Source organism: Diadema setosum, chromosome 6 (genome assembly GCF_964275005.1).
Source record: "Diadema setosum chromosome 6, eeDiaSeto1, whole genome shotgun sequence".
NCBI lineage: Eukaryota > Metazoa > Echinodermata > Echinoidea > Diadematoida > Diadematidae > Diadema > Diadema setosum.
The window spans coordinates 22047777-22069506 of record NC_092690.1 but is presented as its reverse complement, the minus strand read 5'-3'; the positions used below and the strand labels follow the sequence as shown (position 1 = coordinate 22069506).

Below are 21730 nucleotides of genomic sequence, written 5' to 3'. Positions count from 1 at the left end.
AGTTTTGGGGACTGTAAAATGTCAAAATTTTCAAGCTCACTCGCTTCGCTCGCTCGCATTTGATCATTTTGCCATTCTCCTGATGTTGCTGCCAGTAACTGCCGGCAATTTTCGCCCGGTGCGCCCCCCTTAATTTCCAAAGCGAAAAAATACAGCCACAAAGGACAGTTTTGGGGACTGTAAAATATCACAATTTTCAAGCTCACTCGCTTCGCTCGCTCGCATTTAATCGTTATGCCATTCTCCTGATGTTACTGCCAGTAATTGCCGACAGTTGCGCCCGGTGTGTCCCCCCCCCCCCTTGATTTCCAAAGCGAAAAAATACAGCCACAAACGACAGTATGGGGACTGTAAAGTGTCAAAATTTTCAAACTCGCTCGCTTTCATTTAATCGTTATGCCATTCTCCTGATGTTGCATGCTGCCAGTAATTGCCAGCATTTGTGCCCGGTGCGCCCCCCCCCCCCCCCTTAATTTCCAAAGCGAAAAATATAGCTACAAACGACAGTTTTGGGACTGTAAAAAGTCAAAATTTTCAAGCTCACTCGCTTCGCTCGCTCGTATTCAATCGTTATGCCATTCCCCTGATGTTGCTGCCAGTAACTGCCAGTAGTTGCGCCCGGTGCGCCCCCCTTAATTTCCAATGCGAAGAAATACAGCCAAAAGCGGCAGTTTTGGGACTGTAAAGTGTCAAAATTTTCAAACTCGCTCGCTTTCATTTAATCGTTATGCCATTCTCCTGATGTTGCATGCTGCCAGTAATTGCCAGCATTTGTGCCCGGTGCGCCCCCCCCCCCTTAATTTCCAAAGCGAAAAATATAGCTACAAACGACAGTTTTGGGACTGTAAAAAGTCAAAATTTTCAAGCTCACTCGCTTCGCTCGCTCGTATTCAATCGTTATGCCATTCCCCTGATGTTGCTGCCAGTAACTGCCAGTAGTTGCGCCCGGTGCGCCCCCCTTAATTTCCAAAGCGAAGAAATACAGCCAAAAGCGGCAGTTTTGGGACTGTAAAATGTCAAAATTTTCAAGCTCACTCGCTTCACTCGCTCGCATTATGCCATTCTCCTGATGTTGCTGCCAGTAATTGCCAGCAGTTGCACCCGGTGCGCCCCCTTAATTTCCGAAGCAAAAAAATACAGCCACAAACGGCAGTTTTGGGACTGTAAAATGTCAAAATTTTCTAGCTCACTCGCTTCGCTCGCTCGCATTTAATCGCTATAACATTCTCCTGATGTTGCTGCCAGTGATTGACAACAGTTGCGCCCGGTGCGGCCCCCCTTGATTTCCAATTAAGCAAAGAAGTATAGCTACAAACGGCAGTTTTTAGCATGTAAAAGCATTAGGGCCTATGTCAAAATTTTCAAGCTCGCTCGCTCCGCTCGCTCGCATTTAATCGCTATGCCATTCTCATGATGTTGCTGCCAGTGATTGACAGCAGTTGCGCACGGTGTGCCTCCTCCCCCCTTAATTTCCAAAGCGAAGAATATAGCTACAAACGGCAGTTTTTGGACTGTAAAATGTCAAAATTTTCAATGTAAAAAGATTTCACCGTGGGAGGGAGAAACCCCCCTACCATACCCTCCCCCCCCCCCTCGCTTGCTTCGCTCCCTCACGATCTCATAACCGCTCCCCCAATCCTGTCTACGCCGGTGATAGGCCCCACTATTTAGTAGGCCTTCACAGTGATGTCGCACAGGCGGAGCAAGAGCTGAAATACCACGATTTAGTCATTCAATAATATATTGTGAATATTTCATTTTCTATTGGTTTTTTAAAGAAAAAAACAAACAAAAATTTCACCAAAAGTGTGCACCAGATCGCTGAATTTCAGGTCTGAAAATGCAAAATCTTCCTCGTGTGGGAGAGGGACAACCCCCCCCCCCATACACACCCTCCCCCCGTTAACCCGGTCGCTCCACTCTCTCTCACAGATATTATGTTTCAAAAACAAAAAAAAAAAAATGTCTTCATACTTTTAAGGTCTGATTTTCCGCCGCAAGTCATCTGACAAGCAAAAAAAAAGCAACAACAAGAACAAAAATTCTTCATATTTTTGCTGCCACTTTCCTCTCACTTTATATTTCATGCAAAAGAGTGGGACATCCGATCCCTGTAAAGTGTGCGTGTGTGTGGGGGGGGGGGGCACCAAGCTTCTCCCCCACCCCCCCCCCCCCCCCCACCCCAAGGCTGCGCCGGTCCGGTTATGGGCTTGTAATCGTGGTGATGGTGACCATCCCCCCCACTCCTCAGTACGGATTTACGCCGTTGCCCCTTACACATACAACCTTGTGCGACACATGTACAAAACATGTCTTTGATGCAGAAATGGTAGTCACTTTCACTGGCAACAATGGCAAGGACAAAGTTGAATATGGTTGTGTTTACAGATGAACATCGCGTATTCATAAAGTGTCTAAACACCCTGACATTCATTATGTAACCTCTGTGTACTATTAGTATGCATGTGCCTCAGGTGTCAGCATGCATTCCAACACTAACTTGTTGAAACTATTCTTATAAACATGAGTGCATGTCTGGAAACAGACAGTTTTGCAATAAACACTGAGACGTTAACTGCCACGCCTTTTCTCTTCCTTCCTTATTTGCAACCATGAGTTTGCTAACTGTAACCCACGATACAACAAATGTACCTGCAGTCCACTTATACCTTTAACATGTATGTATGGAAACAAACTACATTAAAAAGAATTTCCATACTTCTGCAACACAACTGTTGACCACTTTAAGCTTTAGCCAAATACAAAGCCAGCTGTTTACAAAACATAGTGTATACCAAATACTATACACAGCTTGCATAAATGTGTAAACATGTACATGTATGCATCCCTGCATAGCAAACAGAGCGAAATGCATAACATCTTCAAATCCACATTGACCAACTGAACCTGCCAAATTTACATCAGCTTAAACTTGACCTGCCCTTAATCTAATCAAAACATAAATGTGTTTACAGCATGGCATTCAACTATACACCATACACATACAGTTTTGTACCATTTCTGAATGATACTGCATACATGTGCACCAATGCATATCAAGTACATGTATCAACATAAAATATAAAACCTTATTCATACATTTCTCATGAACTCTGTTAGAATAACATGCTAATTTGTAAATACCCCTATTTCTTTCAAAGGATTATACATCCTTCCAGTATTGCATTTTTAAACAATACTGTTTTGAGCAATACTGTGATAGCACCAAATTTCTGCACACACACAAAAAAAAACAACAAAACAAAACAAATTAAAGTGGGTTAAACATGGGCAATAAAAATGTGTTTCCATGACTATTGTCCACCAAAGCATCCATCAACATAACCCAACCAACATCAGTGTACTGTGTAAATACCCAAACACTGTGGTAAAAGTGCAGACTTGGGGTTCTGACCTTCTCTTTCATTTCTGCACAAAAAAAATAAATCTCTTGAAATCTAACAAACATAATCTGCTTTATCTACAGCCTCATGAATGCCACAGCTATCTTTAAATTCACTGACTCACTCTAGATGGTCTCTTGATCTAGAGAGTGCAGTTGGTTTGCACTTCAGTATACCTAAATACCGGTATACAATATATACAAACAGCATTAAAACCTGTATCACCTTTCCACTGATTGTCAATACAACATAATAAAACAATTTATCTCATGCTACTTACTATACAATATGGTGCTTGTGGTGCAAGAAAATTTGCTTGCCACTGGATGAAAATGATATATGTCACCATGATACATATATAAGATACATTTTCATGCCTATGTGTTTCTCATGTCTTCTTATAACTCAAATGCAAATATATTATGTATACCTATGCGGGTGTATAACATCATACTATGCACTGACCTTTAGCACACTGTTTGCGTATACTTACAAATCAATACCATCTTTCTTTATACATGCTTTGCCAGAAATCAAAACCTTTTCCCTCGCTTATAACTTATCTTGAATTTGACAATATTTCCACTTGAACAACAAACCTAAATTTGGAATGTCTCCTTTTGGTATGCTTGTCGGAATACACTGTATTCTGAAATAGGCTGCATACACAATGTGCTACTCATTACATTACTGGTTTAAAAGAAGAAGAAAAAAAAAAATACAACCAGACAAATGAACAAACTCTGCTAAGCATTTGTCTGTATCCATCACATATCACCTGGCAAAATACACTGTATATGACTACACAATACCACCTGTGCATAATCATACAATTATAAAAAAAAACCTACCGCATACAAATCACATCAATGCTTTATCAAAACACATGTGATGTATGCCAGATAACGAAACTGTACTTGCATACAAAATTCAACTCTTGCATTTGACGAATTGTTCATGTGACTAATTTGCTCCTAATTTGTTCTATCAAATTCCGTGGAGTCCAAGTCACATCATAATATCTGTTCACACAGTCCGTCCAGGCTTGACACAAAATTGTTCACGGTCCAATCACAAACCAAGCTTTACGATCAGTTCCCCTTCAGCTGGTTGACCTGATTTGTGACGAAACGCAATTTGAATTCCTGTCGGTTCGCGACACAAATTTTGTTCCATGTAAAATGCAAAAAAAAAGAATTACTGCAAACAACTCGTTGTCAAAACACACTCTATACTAACCAGAATTTGTTATCACAATATCTGATCACCTTTACTTGCGGACATGTATCCGGATCTCCACATATGATCGCTGAGAATATCGCGAAATTCCAGCAAAATGTTCCATCACAATCGAATGTGTAGATCTGCAGAAACAGTCATGAATCTCCCTCTAAAAGGAGACACAGCTTGCTGATTGGTCGCAGATAAACACCAGTCTTGGTCTGCACCTCAACGCGACGGACAAGGCCTTCTCTGTCAGGTATGGTCCGCTGAACTCGTCCCATCGGCCAAACGTTTCGTGGTAGCGTGTCATCGACGACGAGCACAACATCTCCGACCTGAATGTTTCTGTTGCGGCACACCCATCTTTGCCTCTCCTGCAGTTGCGGCAGGTACTCCTTCAGCCATCTCCTCCAAAAGATGTCCGCCATATATTGTACCTGTCGCCATCGACGTCTCGCATAGATATCGGTCTGCCTAGTGACCGATGGGGGCAGCAGGGGGGTAGACTTCAACTGCAACAGATGATTCGGTGTTAGAGCTTCCAGATCGTTTGGGTCATCAGAAACTCTAGTGATGGGTCGACTATTGATAATACTCTCCACCTCACAGAATAGCGTCTGCAAGCTCTCGTCACTCATGACTTGCTGCTTCGTCAGGGAGAAAAGAAGCTGCCTCACCGTCCTAATCTGTCTCTCCCAGACTCCTCCATGATGAGATCCACCAGGTGGATTGAAAGTCCATTGGATGTTTCTTTGTAACAGCGCATTATTAAGCTGGTCCAAGTTCCAGCTCTCGATTGCCTGCCTGAGTTCTCTCTCTGCGCCGACAAAGTTGGTCCCATTGTCAGATCTCATCTCCTTGACCGCTCCTCTGCGTGCTTGGAAACGTCTTATTGCAGCAATACATGAGTCTGTGTCTAACGAGTCTGCCTTTTCGATGTGTACAGCACGTATGGTAAGGCAAGTGAACATCACGCCATATCTCTTTACCATACTGCGTCCCCTCTTCACCTCCACTGGTCCGAAATAGTCCACACCAACATGTGTAAACGGTGGTTTGTCTGGCATCACTCTGTCTTTTGGAAGATCTGCCATTTTTTGCTGCATCAGCTGCCCTCTGCGTCGTCTGCACATGACACATCTTCGCAACATTTTCCTCACAGCTGAATTGGCACCTGGGATGTAGTACCTCTGCTGTAAATTGGAGAGAATGTAATTCCTCCCACAATGTCCAGAGTTCACATGAATGTTTCTCAGGATGAGTTCCGACACATGGTGACCCTTTGGCAGAATCAATGGGTGTTTTGCCTCCATAGGCAAGGCTGCCTTACTCAATCTTCCTCCAACTCTGAGCAGGTCATTGTCAAGTGTAGGGTCAAGCTTGTAAATGGAGCTTGACTTCTTTACTCCATTTCTTTTCCCATTGACCTTTGACTCTTCTCCTCTCAATGTTGCAATTTCTGGAGCAAATGCTTGCCCTTGGACGTAGCGGAAAACAGCCTCCTCAGCATTTTCCATATCCTTCGTAGTCAGCTTTGTAGCTTCACCCGTGTCATCCCTCTGACCCCTCCTTTTCATTTTCAGCATTTCTTTCAATTTCAGCATCCATGCCACTGCCTTCCTCATACTCACCCAGTCGGAGTAGTGAGACAACAGCCTACCAACAGGGTCAAGTGTTTCATCACGTTCCTTTGCATTTGTCACAAAGGTGCTCTTTGTCTCCCTCAGGCATGGCTCGTCACCTTCAACATCACAAGCCAAAATCTTCCTTTTCAGCTCTGGGTCATCTGTACTTGTTATGACCAAGTTCTCTGGTTGCGCTGGCCACATGTTTTCGTCCGCATGAAGAAAGTCTGGACCTTCCTTCCACATTTTCATGTTGAGGAATGGTGTAACTCTGCATCCTCTAGAGCACAAATCAGCTGGATTGAGTGCAGATTCAACATGTCGCCACTGATTCACTCGCGATCCATCTTTAATCACGGCGATCCTGTTCGCCACGAATGTTTTGAACCGTGCTGTCTCGCTTCTGATGTACCGGAGCACTGTCATGCTATCAGTCCAAAAATATGTGCCATCCACAGGTACATGTACACCAAGCTCCTCCTTTACCAGCCGATTGATTCGCACTGCGACTGTCGCAGCTGTTAGCTCCATTCGAGGGATGGAAATCTGCTTCAAAGGGGCTACTCTAGCCTTACTCATCAGGAAGCTGCATTTTACTTCACCCTGGTCGTTCACTGTCCTGATGTACGATACAGTGCCATAACCTTTCTCGCTGGCATCGGCAAAGTGGTGGAGGGTGGTTGACTTCGCTGCTCTCAAAGGCCCCGGCATTAGACATCTAGGCATCTTGAATTCTGACAGATGTGGGAGTTCCTGTTGCCATGTTTGCCATTTCCTCAGCAACTCTGATGGGATAGGTTCGTCCCATCCTAGTCCCAGCCGACACAATGTTTGTAGGAGCTGCTTTGCTTGCAATGTGACTGGAGACACACATCCAATGGGGTCAAACAGAGCACAAACTGTCGAGAGAATTCCTCTTCTAGTAGGTGGTCGTTCTTTCATCTGGATTTTAAATCCAAAAGCATCATCTTCTGTGTGCCATAACATGCCAAGTGCTTTCTCACTTGGCATTCCTCCTTCCTCAAAATTGAGATCCTTGACAACCTTCGCTCTCTCTTCAGCTGGGATCTGCTCCAGGACTTCTCTCTTGTTGCTGTTCCACTTTGTTAAGTGAAATCCCCCCTTTTGACATGTCTTTGTCAGCTCTTCTGCCGTCTCAATTGCCTTTTCTACTGAATCGGTAGAATACAAGCAATCATCAACATAGAAGTTACGGTGAATGATTTCTGCTACATCCCTACATGATGACTTCACATGCTCATCCGCCGTTCTCTGCAATGCGTAGTTTGCGCATGATGGAGAAGAAATAGCGCCAAACACATGTACGCACATACGATACTCGATCAACGGCTGTTGAAAGTCCCCGTCCTTCCACCACAATAATCTCAGGAAATCTCTATCTACCCTGGGCACTAGGACCTGAGAAAACATTGCCTCTATGTCAGCCATGATGGCGACCTCTCCCAGTCTGAATCTTGTCAGCACTCCAAATAGACTGTTAGTCAAGTCCGGCCCCTTTAAGAGTTCGTGGTTTAGGGACGCTCCATGATATTGTGCTGAGCAGTCGTATACTACCCTCAGTTTGCCTTTCTGTGGGTGCAAGACTCCATGATGTGGCAGGTACCAAACTTTTCCTTTTGTCCCTATCAACTCCTGCTCTCCTATCTTTTCAGCGTATCCGTTCCGAATTGTTGTCTCCATGCACTCCTTGTACTTCTGATGGAAATCAGGCTGTCTTTGGAACTTCCTTTTCAAATGTTCGAGTCTCTGTTCGGCGAGAGGCCTGTTATTTGGCAAGTCTTTCTCCCTTCTGAATGGGAGTCCTATCTCATAGTGCTGATCACGAAGCCTGATCGTCTTTCCTACATCTCTCAGAAATTTCTCGTCCTCTACGGAAATCTCCTCCTTGTCATTCGACAGCAGCTCTGTAAAATCTGTGTTGTATAGACTGCTCAACTTCTCTTGAATATCATCCAAGCCTTTAACCTGAGCTCTATGTGAGGTGATCCACTGTCGTTTCTTATTGTCATGCCTCTGACATCCATACACCATCCACCCTAATCTTGATTGACACGCGAATGGCCCACCATCTTGGCTGCTGATGACTCGCAAGGGCTCAAATGCCTTTGGCACATTGTTTCCTATCAATATGCCCACTTCGGCGTCTATCTCTGGCATTTCTACTTCCTGTAGATACGACCACTTCTCCAAATCCACCTTTCTCGGGATATCGTCCTTGGATACGGGTATAGATGCCCTTGTATAGACCTCAGGAAGGGAAAAGTCATCTTTCCCGTTGATGTTGCATATTTCCAGATCATGTAATACGTGTGTTCGTACCACCTTCTCATCAGTCATGGTTTGCAGATGTATCATCCTTGACTTTCCTTTAACCTGCAACTTCTCCTTCAGTGCTTCAGTGCAGAATGTCCCATTGCTACCACTGTCAATGAAGGCATATGTGTTTACTTCTCTGCCAGTTGCCCTTGATCGCACCACCACAGGAATAATGGCTGGCTGTGCATCCATTGTTACTCCACGATTCGTCATCGAGCAAGTATGGTTCTCCACAACTCGTGTTCCTTCTCCATTCCTTGTTGACTGCACTCCAGTGTCAGATTCCCTTTCTTTCCTTTGAGTCGTTTCCGATTCAGCATTCTCTACCTGGCTCTGAGCTTCAGACTTCCTCTCATCTGAGTGTGCTGGATTCCTATGTAGCACTGTAGGATGATTATTTTGACACAGCTCACATTTCAACCTTTCTTTACAGTCCTTGGAGAAATGAGATCCTCGGAGACAAGCAAAGCATAAACCCTTCGTGCGACAAAATTGCACCTTCTGATCATGGGGCTTCTTGGTGAAGATTCGGCAGTCTGTCAGGTGATGATTGTCCTTGTTACAATACAAGCACTTCTTCCTTTCATCATTCTTTAGAACAGTGCTGAAACTCTGCCTTGGTTTTGAAGGAGTAGCCTTGGATAGGTTAGCACGTCCCTCGCCTGACTTCGGTGTTCCTGTTATATCACCATACAATGGGTTGTTCACAATTCGTGATTGCCTACTCACGAAACGCACCACGTCAGCAAATGTCAGGGGTTCTTCATGTACTTCCTGTATGGTGTCGACAGTGTACCTCCATTTGTCTCTAAGCTTGAATGGCAGCTTGGATATCACCATCTTAATGTGCTGTGTATGATTGATTTCTTGTTCAAGCTGCAAGTCTTTGGCCAGATTGCTCAGCTCGGTCACAAACAGTGAGTAGCTCTGTAATCCTTCAGCATCCTCATTCTTCACGTTTGGCCAAGCTTCAGCTTTCTTCATCATTCTGTCGAGGACCTGATGCTTATTACCAAACTTCTTCCCCAACAATGCCTTTGCCTTGATGAAAGCCTGCTGATGGTTGTCGCCATACATACAGCTCCTCACAACTTCATTAGCCTCACCTCTTGTGTACTGTTCCAAGAAGTACAACCTGTCTGAATTATCGGTAGTCTTGGATTCAATCACATGTTCAAATGCCCTCATGAAACTGTGGAAATACATGGGATTTCCATCAAAGGGTTGCACATTCCTCTGTGGTAATGATGACTTCATATGACACTCCAACAGAAGCTGTGTGAGTTGATTTTGCTGCATCTGTACCTCTGTCAAGTGACTGGCCGCATTTATGTCTGCTCTTGAATCTCCTTCTGCAGGACTGCCTGTGATTGGGTTTGGTGTCTGGCTATGAACTTGCACTGGTGTAGCTGGAATGGGATTAAAGGCTCGAGGGAATGGTCCTTCAAACTGCTTCATGGCGTCTGCCTTTGCAGTAGCTGCAGCAAGTTCTATTTCAACTTCCATTTGTTCCTTTCTCCTTAGCAGTTCTTGTTCCTCCCTTTCGAGGGCCTGTCTCCTCTTCAATCCTTCCAACTTCACCATCAGTTCTGCCTTCCTCCCAGCAGCCTCCATGAGCACACTGGTCACGCTGGTCTTTGAATTACCTGATGCTTGTGACACACTATCCATAGCATGTACCTCATCACACTTTGTTGGGGGCAGCATTGCTCCGTGTGACTCCTCAGTCTCTAAATTTGTCCCAGGGAAATCTGAATCTACTGGCATCCATGGATCCATGCTCCGAAGAACAACACTTGGTTGCAGTGAACCATCTAATAACTTTGAACTTGGAATCGGTTCATCCATTTGTGTATCTCCAACAAAGCTTACCAGTGTGTGAAATCAAATACAATGTAGGTTCTAGATGAGAAAGCCTCTCACGTCCTTTCTACTAGTGATCCTGCCTCTGAATGCAGACCTGATGAGTGAGATGCTTATCCTTCATCTGCTACCTCTCCCTTCTGTATTGCAAAGTTCTCAATTTACTTTCACAACTACCGGTAGAACCTTCTTCCAATCTTGCTTTATATTGTAGATGGTCCTCCTCCTTCCTATTCGTTTAAAGTCTGATCCTGTCTTCTACCTACATTGTACTTCTTATGCAACCCAGTAGCTGTTCCTCATTGCGTAGCCTTGCCTCTATGACCACGATCCTCTTTCAAGGCTAATTCTGTTCCATATTTATGTGCCTTGGTTTGCATTTCTCTAGTCATCTTTCTCATTTGTTCATTTAAATTCTATTAATGTACAGTGCAATCCATTCCACAATATGCTGTAGGTTTAACGTTACATCTGACTAGAGTGCACAGTTCTTGGGTCTTGTAGTCAAATACCAGATATAGATTCAAATACCATATCCAGACACACGTCTAGTCTCATAATATCCTTCTCCTTGGTACTTTGAACTCATTTTATTAGCTAGGTTCTACCCTGTGTATAGTGTATCGGTACCTCGTTCTGTTCTGGATAGAGTACGATGATATTTCAAAAGAAGTACCGGTATGCCTGCCTTTATCCAACAGAGCGGAGTGTACACTGCATTGTATAAATTCTAGCGCCTGTAAGTACTCACAGTCACACTCATACTCGCAGTTCACTTAGCAAATCCAAATGCTGAAACCATTGCCATTATTGTCATTCCATTTGTTGCATCTGACTCTGTGTTGGCTCCAGTTGAACTCGCCTCAATATAACGTTACTCTGTTAGACCGTCGAGGGTGGGTAGTGACCAACGTTATGCTGTCATCGTAAATGCCTTGACTCGTTGAGAGTTGAAATGTAAATTTCTAGCAGTTCTGATCCTCAATATCCAACTCAAAATCGTAGTAGACTTGTCCCTTTAACTCATGAACTGTGTAGCTGAACAGCTAACCAAAGTTTCCTTTAACTAAGAAATGTACGCGCCGAGGTCCTATGTGTGATCTTGTGTACATGTTGTCCACCATTAAATACACATCATCGATTCATCCTTCCTTTCAGCTGTTCCTTTCACTCTCGACGTTGTATCATATTCACACAGTCACAGACGGTAGGGGGGTATTCGCCGTACTTAACAGCCACACGCCTACAGGCACTTTACACGCTCCCATATACTGACATCGATGTTTGTTCCGTGCTATGTACCAGCATCCTAAACCTCCAATAGCTAGCTGTACTGCGCACCAACACACTGATCATCGTGCACCACACCGTTGATTGTCGTACTCACATGCGACACACGCAGTGATACTCATAGTAATCACAGATTTGGATCTCATCTGGCGGTCAAATGAACAGTTCCCTTCCTTTTATTTTTGATCCAAACCAAAGTGGCAAATATCACACAATATGAGCAATGGAAAAAACAACGTGGGCAATGAGAGGTTAAAGGAAACTTGTAGGTTTCCACCCCTACCTCTGGTTCTCTACCTTCTGCTCTTCATGACTCTTTTCCTGCCTATCTCTGTAACAGCAAGTCTTCACTTCACTACTCAAGCTCTTTTCTTACCCTGGCACCTCGCCTCTCCTGTCTCTCCCTAGCAACCAACATGTGTCTTTTCCTATGTTCAACACTAGATGGCGCAAATGAAACAAATGAATGGAACGGCTCCTACAAACATGATAACAAAATATTTACTATAAATTTTCAAAAGCATAAATTAAAGCATAGAGGAATCTAAATGTTTTGAACCTAGTTTAATCTACTGTAAAAGTGGAAATTTTCGCGCATTTTGCACAACGAGAAGCTAGCGCGAAAATAAAAGTAGGCGAATATTTTTGCGTGCCATATATGTTCCAGTACGTGATGTCTTGATTCCGCGGAATTTAAAAAAACACACGAATGTCTTCTGGCACGCGGCGAAACGTGAAAAAATAGTCGCACAAAAATATCTACTTTTACAGTATTATCAATTGGTAATCAATAGATTGGTATAGGCCAAGTAAGAAAAGAATTCTAGTTAACTTGTCCCAACTTTATACAACATTTGACTTGTTGCTGCCACATGATTTTTTTTTTTTTTTTAATGACAAGAAGATGAAATTTGGTTGATTTTCACCTTTTCCAGCTGTTATAAGTGTTAAACCTCACAGTGAGTCCCACATGCACAGCCTACATAGCGTACCATACTAAAAAACAATGAGAAATTAGATTAGGGCCTTACCCAAATAATGTTAAGGCAAAAAAAAAAGAAAAAAAAAAAAAAGGTGCCCTCATCCTTTGTATTTTAAGTTAGGATGAGAAACTATTTTTTTTTTTTTTTTTAACTTGGCCTTACTAGCATCCTAGTTAATTCCTACATCGGTACACATTGGAATTTCAAGTAATCTGTAGGCAATAGTTTCTGTATGCTCCCATCCTGGCCCTTGATCATGGACGTGTTATGCACATCAGTGATGATTGTAAATCTGAGCTGAGCATTCATGGCAGTGACCTTCATAAAAATCTCAACATGGGCTAGACCGCCCTGTGCAGAATTTGCCCTCTGCAGAACATCTTACAAAGAGATTCTTGAGTGAATGACAATTTCTGTAACTGCTCTTAATATTCCACAGCTTGGAATTTTCATGCCAATAACATTCGTGAGGAATGTCATCATATAGCAGTTATAGCAACAGCTGTGAATCAACAACGCACAGCATATATTCTTAGAAGATGCTGCCATTTCGTTTTCAGAATGAAATCCTCAGTCCAGGCGTCTCAATGCGTCTCAAAAATCATATGTCACTTTGCTTTATACAGTACATGGGTTTATGGATACTGAATGTCATTACTTGTTTATTTGATTATAGGCAAGGGCAAAGGAAGCGAGGGAAATGCGGCGTACCAGGATATCCCCAGCTCACAAATACCTGCTGGAGATAGTAGGCAGATTCATTGATATGGACTTGCCATCCGTTGAAGAGTTCATCCTGGATTCATCTGAGGTAAGAAAGGAAAAAATAATAATTTTGAGGTCGATCTTTCTTGTATGGTGTATTTACGACATGTTTATTTGACTGAAATTTTGAAACAAGAAAGGAAAGAAGCTTCGCAATGGAGATTTGATTTGTTTGGAGTTACATTGTAGTAGTCAACAGTCGAGACAATGGTAAGGTAACATTATTGATTTCAAACCATTGATCAGTAGAAATATTCAGTCAGACTAAATTATAGCAGAGTCAATGGAAAAAATATCACATGTTTGCTGGATGGCGTGATGGAAAAGGGCAAGGAGTTCAAGGTCATTTATATACACGAAGCATTAGACAGCGAAACTCAAATGCTGTAGGTGCTGCTAATTAAAGGTGGACAAAATTGAAAGGATTCAAAGCATCAACAGATCTGAGAATGAAAAAAAACATTAACCTGTTGAGGATTGACTGATTTTGCTACAACACTCATTTCCCCTAGACACTTGCCCGAGTATACTCGGGACTCCTCCTCAACGGGTTAAGAATTACTGATATTCAAAATATTAATGAAATCAAAAGAAGTTCAAAATGAACTTGTCAAGCTAACTTGACCCACAAGGTGTAGTAAAGTCTTGATTATCTTGGTATTATTTCGTGGATTACTTGTGGTGTAATGTTTTAGATTGTTTGGTTTTGTTTTTTAAGCAACTGGACCTGATGGACAAGTTTCTAGACCCTGGTGGGTCCAAGGCTTTGATGTTCTTTCTACAAGATGCAGACCCTCCTGGCCATGGTAAGTCGAAAATGAAGTCCATATTGGTAGATCCACTTTTTTGACAGTGTGAGTTCACTTAACCAAAAGGCATTGTTAACCCGTTGAGGACGAGTCCCGAGTATACTCGGGCAGGTTTCTATGGGAAATGCGTGTTAGAGCAAAATCAGTCCGTCCTCAACGGGTAATTAACAGTGGTGGTGTTTGCTTAACCCTACTAGAAATCTCCTTTCCAAGTTTTTACCAAGTCTATGTTTACATAATCATATGATGTAAACAGCTGTATTACTATGATGAATGATGCATGCTTGCCAAATTGTGACAGCACATACACATAGTGACAAAGAATTATTTACTATCCCCGTTCATAAAGCAGTTAAACAACAACAACAACAACAACAAACCTTATATATAGCTCTAACTTGCTTTCCCCAGTGATTTTGCCATGGGCAAGTTTGGCGTAAATTGCAAAGAGGTGGGAAAAATGAAAGAAACATATCCATGATGTAGCTGTCATATCGCAGCAATTTGAATGTGCCTGTGTGATACATACCTATCAGATCAAATGTACATCTTTTTTTTCAAGGTCAGGTGATGTAATCATGTAACCAGTTTTGCCAAAGATTTAAAATATATATCTGGCAGGTTTTGAAGTTCAAATAATCATTTATCATTTTGCTTTGTTGTTTGCTTATTCTGTGAATTGCTTTCCTTTGCTGGTTACAGAATACATTTTTCTTGCCTCCATGCATTTCCGTTGTGCAGAGTCTGGCCGTATTGTTACGCTCCCGAAGGGGGCAAAGATGACGCGCCTGTTTGTCACAGATGGGACTAAGGAGGGGCTGACTGGAAAGTGCATGTACTTTCTGCGGACGACAGCCGCAGCTCTCACCGGCAAGAACATACATGAGGTGAGCAATGATTGCATCACTTCACCTCGAGCTAGGAATTAGAACCTTGTCCAGAGGCCCTTTCCATTATTATCATCCGAGTACTGTAAGCGTCTTACATTTCTAATAGTGAGTCTAATTTTCGTGGATCAAGACTTCCTGAAAATTTTGCAAGTGGTTTGAAGAAATTCGGGGGCAAAGTTATATTTCATCAAAGTGTTCTCAAAGATCATGTAGTGTTGGGGGTATCAATCTATAATGCACACTGGAAACCGAAAATAACCTGACATCCCTGAAATCTACCCTTTTCCCTTTCCTAATCTGATAATCCCTTTATAGTGGATGCTCTGGAATTTTATATCCGGTGTCCCCTTCATTGCACAGAGCACCTCTGGGTGAGATTAAGTACTTCAATAAACCATAAACTTTACGTCCTCTTTTCTCAGTTAACGCTTTTCTGGAGGGGAACTTCCTGTACATTATTTAGATAGGTTAGGAAAGTCCCTTTTTATTGAGTTATCTATTGTATACGTAGCTTTGAATATATGCTCTTTCAGGATCTGCCCTGAACTAAAGATCCATGTCGTATGACTCTTTGGTGGTTTTGTGGTGCGGGGTCACATATGAGTGTATTATTCTACAAATCTTGATATGCAGGACGATTGCACTTCTATAGTTCAATTCGCAGTGGAGAACCAAAATGTTGAAATGAAAAATGAGATTTGTCCTATTTAACCCTTTATGTGCCATGGTGGAAACCCCTTGTGTGCCGCGTTATTCTGAGACACGAAGGTAGTCATGCTTTATTAAAAAAATTAAAATTAAATTAAAAAAATAAAAAACGTCATAACCGTTGATCATCATAACAAGAAAAGTGATAACAAAGGTAGTAAATCAGTGGTGATGACAATGAAGACATACCCAGTATAATGCTTATCTGTGATTTCTGATGATTTTTTTTTTCTAGATGTCCGTCTGCAATATTTGAAAGGAATGGTATAGTTTCAGTTGAGGTGGAGCGTCAGGTTTGCATGCTTTTTCACGATTATTTTTTTGATGATAGTGAGAAACCTCTCATGAAATATATAAGAGCATGCAATTGTAAGAGGAATTTAAAGTTTATTTGATCAAAATTAGTTATAAATGGCTGAGATATCCAAAACAAAGCTATGCTAAGAAAAGTTGGGACCTATCTTTTATTAGGATCGCTTTGTTTTACTTTGTTTTTGGATATCTCGGCCATTTCAAAACCGCTTTTCATCAAATAGAATTGTATGGTCTTTGCCATTTCATAAAGTGGTTTCTAAGTATCTGGCAAAAAGTAAAAAACTGAATCCTCCTGAATACTATACCCTCCCTTTAACGCTCCAAGAACCAACACATCAAAAGGCCATTAAACTGTATGCAGACATGTTACTTCTCATGGTAATGAAAAAGTTGATTTGTTTCCTGATTGTATGATGTGTGCACACAAAGACCAAAGGACTTTATACAAAGTGCAATGACCCATGTCTTGCAGGAGGTAAACTTTGGTGCTCTGAACACAACGGGTGACGGCAAGCTGACCGTCCTACCGGCCATCAAGCAGGTGCTGGACCGTGTCTACCGCCCCACCCTCAATGCCTTGACCAACTGGGGGACGCTGAGTGCCACGCCCCATGGCAAGAAGACCAAGAAGAACTTTTGCGACTCCTATGACAACTTCATTCATTTCCTTGATGGTAATTATTAGATACTGTACGAGCTGAAATTTTCGCGGTGATTTTATTTTCATCGCCTTTGAACCGCGAAAATAACAACACGCGAAAAAACAACAACGTGCGAACAGATAAGCACAGTTAGACCTCGCAACCGCGAAATTAACAGCACGTGAAAATGTTCTCCTAGTAGCAAATCGCGAAAATATCTGTACGCGAAAATTTCAGCTCGTACAGTAATTGATATCGAATGAATGATTTGAAGTCAGCCGAAATGGTAAGGGGCATTTTTCCTTTCTTGCTGCTCCTTTCTTGCTGCGATCATTAACGGGCCGTTAAAGATCGCCCCATCACTGTACAGGCATGCTAACCTGGAAACATTGAACTGTACATTAATTGAATATAAGACCATTTTGAAGCAAATAATTTTCACACAACAATAGATATATAATGTACTCTTAAATGAATCCCACAAGAATGGGAACAATCATCCCCCAGCATTCCCACTGATTCCCACTGATCAGTTACTAGCCATCCCCTTTAACATTAATCATACATTCTGGAAAATGGTTTCATCTCTTGTATTCACTTGTAGTACATTATTTTGATACCTTTTGTGAATAACGTAATATATGAGCATGATCTTTTATTTCTGTACTTCCAACAATATCATCTCTAGATCATTTCATCTGTAGATTATTATTTAATTATTATTATTGATATGACCATCATCTTTATCATAAATATTTGTTAACATTTGTGGTCATTCTGCTTGGCAGGTGCACAGATCAATGTGTCTGGGGCAGTCAAGCTATGTCAGTGTGAGGAGGTTGACCTGGACAACATCCAGACTGCCGCTGACTGCATGGCAGCCTCCGCCAACCCCGAGATCGTTGAGGCTTTCGAGAACCTTGTGCATGCCTGGTGTAAAGAGATTGAGCAGGTATTGCTACATTCTGCAATTTGGCAGATAACGACCCATTAGGGCCCACCAGAGAAAGATGTCAGTGTTTGATAGGCTTCCAAAGTAAATGATATTTGCACTGTTTCATAGGTATCCATAGTAAAATATGACCTCTATTCTAGCAGATACACAAAATATGAAAACACAAATTGAACATGGTGTTTATCTTACATTTGCAAAAGCATGGAAATAACAATATAACCTGGCTCAAAATGTATGTTGTCGCTGTACTATAGAACCACCTTAGTCATAAGAGATTCATGGAAGATGTGTCCGTGTTGGTGTATTTATGTCATATTGTAAGCAGAAGATAGCTTTGAATATGAGCCTTCAATGGGATCGCAACGACTGCAGGAAAAAGCAGCCTGAAATATACTAGAACAAGTTCTGCTTTGACAATTCGAAGTGTTACCACAAGGCACGGTACATATATTTTTTGAAATGCAGCATTGGAACACTGCCATAATCACCTCCACCAAGGAAGGAGGTTACAATTGTATGTTATTGTCAGCGTTTGTTTGTTTGTTGGTTGGTTGGTTGGTTGGGTTGTTTGTGTGCAAAATATCTGAAAAAGTTGCTAAAAGGATTTGCATAAAACTGACAGGAAAGGTTAAGTATGACACAAGAAAATGATGGTTAAATTTTGGTAGTGTTCCAGGAATTTGTATGGATTTCATGAAGGATTTTTGATATTTTGGCTGGTAGGGTCAATGAACTTGGGAGCTCAAGCTGGCCGTATTTGAGGTTTGCATATGCGCACTAAAGTGCGTGCTCTAGTTTCTGCTAGGCCGGTGAGGCGCAGTGCAGCTGGAAGTTGATGACATATCAAAAGGCTTCTATATTGGGAAATCGGGCAATTTCCAGCATGCATATACGTATGGGTGGAAATCACTAATCTCATTTGGAGAACAAGATCACTGGTGGAGATCAGCTGCTTGGCAGAGGTCTACGCTTTCAGCGTGCTCTTCTAGTTTGCTTATGTACAGCTTGCACTCAGAAAACAAAGAAAGTATGAATTTCATTAGTTAGAAGCTAAGCTAGCCACTGGACTGCTGACTGCTGCCCTCCTGCCCACTTCAGGTGATTGCGGAGAGTGAACAGATGCGAAAGGAGGCGGACGACACGGGACCACTGGCCGAGCTGGAGCACTGGCGGTTCCTGATGGCCCGCTTCCACTCCATTCTGGACCAGATCAAGAGCCACCACTGCCGCACTGTGATCAAGGTCCTCCACGCAGCCAAGAGCAAGGCACTCAAGGTATATCATTGTTAGATGCCTTTAACCCTATTCTAACTGGGGGGGGGGGGGGGGTCAAATTGACCCCCCCCTCGACGTTTCGCACCACGATTCCGCAACGCACAAAGATTTTGCCGCGTCGTTTCATGACTTTTTTCATTTGAGTCTCCCGCATATTTTGAGACCAAATTTGCGACGTCCGGGTACACCGTTCTGAAGTTATGCAATGTTTTGCAAATGCATGTCAACCCCGAAAACCACTCAAATTCATGATTTCGTGTGCAAATCCAATGCAAACTGTGGTTTTTTGTTTAATTGATATAAATTAGATTATTTCAACTTTTAAGCATTGAAATACATCAATTCTAATGTAGATAAGCTTGAAAAAGTGCCTCCAACAAATTTTGGCAAAAAAACAATAGAAAACAAAAGATCGAAAAAACAATAAAATACATAAGAAATTAACAAAACAATAAAAAACAAAAGAAAATGATTTTGATTGCGCTATTTTTTTACAAGAAAATTGTTTGATGTGTCTTGAGGAACTCTGACACAAAAATTTAATAATCCTTCAGTCTTTTTGATGGAGTTATAGGTGAAAATATGATTTTATGCGTTAATTTGCATAATTAATTTATTAAAAAATATGAAATCAAAATTTTTCTATTGTATGACCATGTAATCTTGTAGTTGACATCCGGCTGTATGTTCAGGCAAAATTTTGCGGCGATCGCGCGATCGGCGGCCGAGATCTGAAGGGGGGGTCAAATTGACCCCCCCCCCCCCCCCCCGTAAAAACTTGGTCTCAAATAGCCCAGTTAGAATAGGGTTAACCTGGCTATGCACCAAAGAGCAAGGTACTCAAGTTATATCATGGTTAGATGCCTTTAACCTGGCGAAGCAGCTAAGAGCAAGGCACTCAAGATAAACATGGAAATATTCATGGCACATTAATTTTTGTGTACTGTAAAGGTAGGATCTTATCGTGTGAGTGTTTTTTCGCACTTAGCCTGATGAGATGAATTTCGCATGTTTCTGATTCCATAGAATCACGACATTGATTACTGGAATATTTGGCAAGCAGAAATATTTGCATGCTTTTATTTTTGCGCTAGTTTCTTGGAGGGCGAAATAACTGAAAATTTCCACGGTGCAAAAATTTTCATTTTTACACAATTTGGCACTACTTTTAATAAGCTCAAATTATATTACCAGCAAAATATCATTGTGATTTTCTCTGTACATTTTGAATGGGTTAGATGTATGTGCTTCGTCAGTGGTACATGTACCTCCCTGGTATGAGTGTGTGTTTGTGCGCATAGGTCCTAATGCGTACAATTAGTTTTATTCATTTGAGCACATGGGTGTATGCATTAGTTTCTGTGCAGGCCGTACGTTCAAATGAATCGCGCAGCGCATCAATTTCACACAGTTAAATGTCTTTGAATCGGATAACTATGCAAGTAAGCAATTCAATTACACAGCGTGAATTTTACAACCCATGAGTATGATTATGAGCAGCTCAGCACGCAAAATGCATCGCACAAAAATGTTGACGTTCACAGAATGTGACTAGATGCTTATGACCTGGCTATGTAGCCAAGGGCAATGCAGGTGTGCTGTGGGAGAATTTCACCCTAGTCACATAGCCAAGAGCAAGACACTGGTGTTTTGGCATTACAATGTACATGAATTTCCCCTAGCTTTGGATATGCGCTGTCTCAGCCAGTCACTCTAATCTGCACCGTCATACAATTGCTTTATGTCGACCTAGCCATTCAGCAAACAGCCAGACGCTCTGTGTGTGATATTTTATGTTGATATAGCCATGCATCTATGAGCACCTGGCTCATGGTAAACCATTGTATCACCTTGTATCGGCTGTGTACGTAGCCAAGAGAATTATACCAGGGGTGCTTTTTGTATCATCTATAATACTTAGGAAGTCGTGGTGTATGATATGATGAACATGGCTTTAGGAGTATCCAAGATTAAGCCACTTTAGCAAAAAAAGAAACAGAATTTTGGCATACTTGCCAATATCTTTTATATCAGTCTCCACTATCATCATATCCATGTTATTGTCTATGATGCTTTTCAGTGTGGATAGTCTTGTCTTTCATTTTTTTTTGTTTTTGTTTAGCCCGTTGAGGATGAGTCCCGAGTATACTTGGGCAGGTGTCTATGGGAAATGTGTGTTATATCAAAATCAATCCGTTCTCAATGGGTTAAATGTGTTTTATGGGTAGATAATTTTCATTTGCAATGTAATTCACTGCTTGGAAGAAATCTTGCATTTCTCCATTTAAAAGAAAGAGTGAACTTCCACCATCCTCAGTTTTCACTGATGCTGTACCTGCATGCTGGTACATCAACATCTACTGAAGATGTCTTTAGGAACCACACAAAAGCATTGCCACAAACAGAAGTAGAAGGCCCTCATAAATCACCTCATTCATTGGTAGTGGACTGATTGCTTTAATATTGACTCTGTTTCTTTGTTTCATGTGAATTCAGCAATGGAGGGAGCTTGATTGTCGCATCACAGATGCTGCCAATGAGGCCAAGGACAATGTGAAATACCTTTACACCCTGGAGAAGTTTTGTGAGCCTCTTTACCATTCAGATCCGGTAAATACTTCATTATCATAAATTATGTATGTATAT

General features: G+C 41.8%; 1 protein-coding gene across 1 annotated transcript in view; it reads left to right on the top strand.

Moving 5' to 3' along the window:
- LOC140229467 (dynein axonemal heavy chain 8-like) overlaps window positions 1-21730 on the top strand; it is a 119359-nt gene that overhangs the window by 2222 nt on the left and 95407 nt on the right. The window contains exons 2-8 of the mRNA XM_072309721.1: window positions 13403-13537; window positions 14210-14297; window positions 15042-15187; window positions 16686-16887; window positions 17643-17806; window positions 18908-19084; window positions 21581-21694. Of these exons, the coding sequence (XP_072165822.1) occupies window positions 13403-13537; window positions 14210-14297; window positions 15042-15187; window positions 16686-16887; window positions 17643-17806; window positions 18908-19084; window positions 21581-21694 (1026 nt within the window). The remainder of the gene's footprint in view (window positions 1-13402; window positions 13538-14209; window positions 14298-15041; window positions 15188-16685; window positions 16888-17642; window positions 17807-18907; window positions 19085-21580; window positions 21695-21730) is intronic.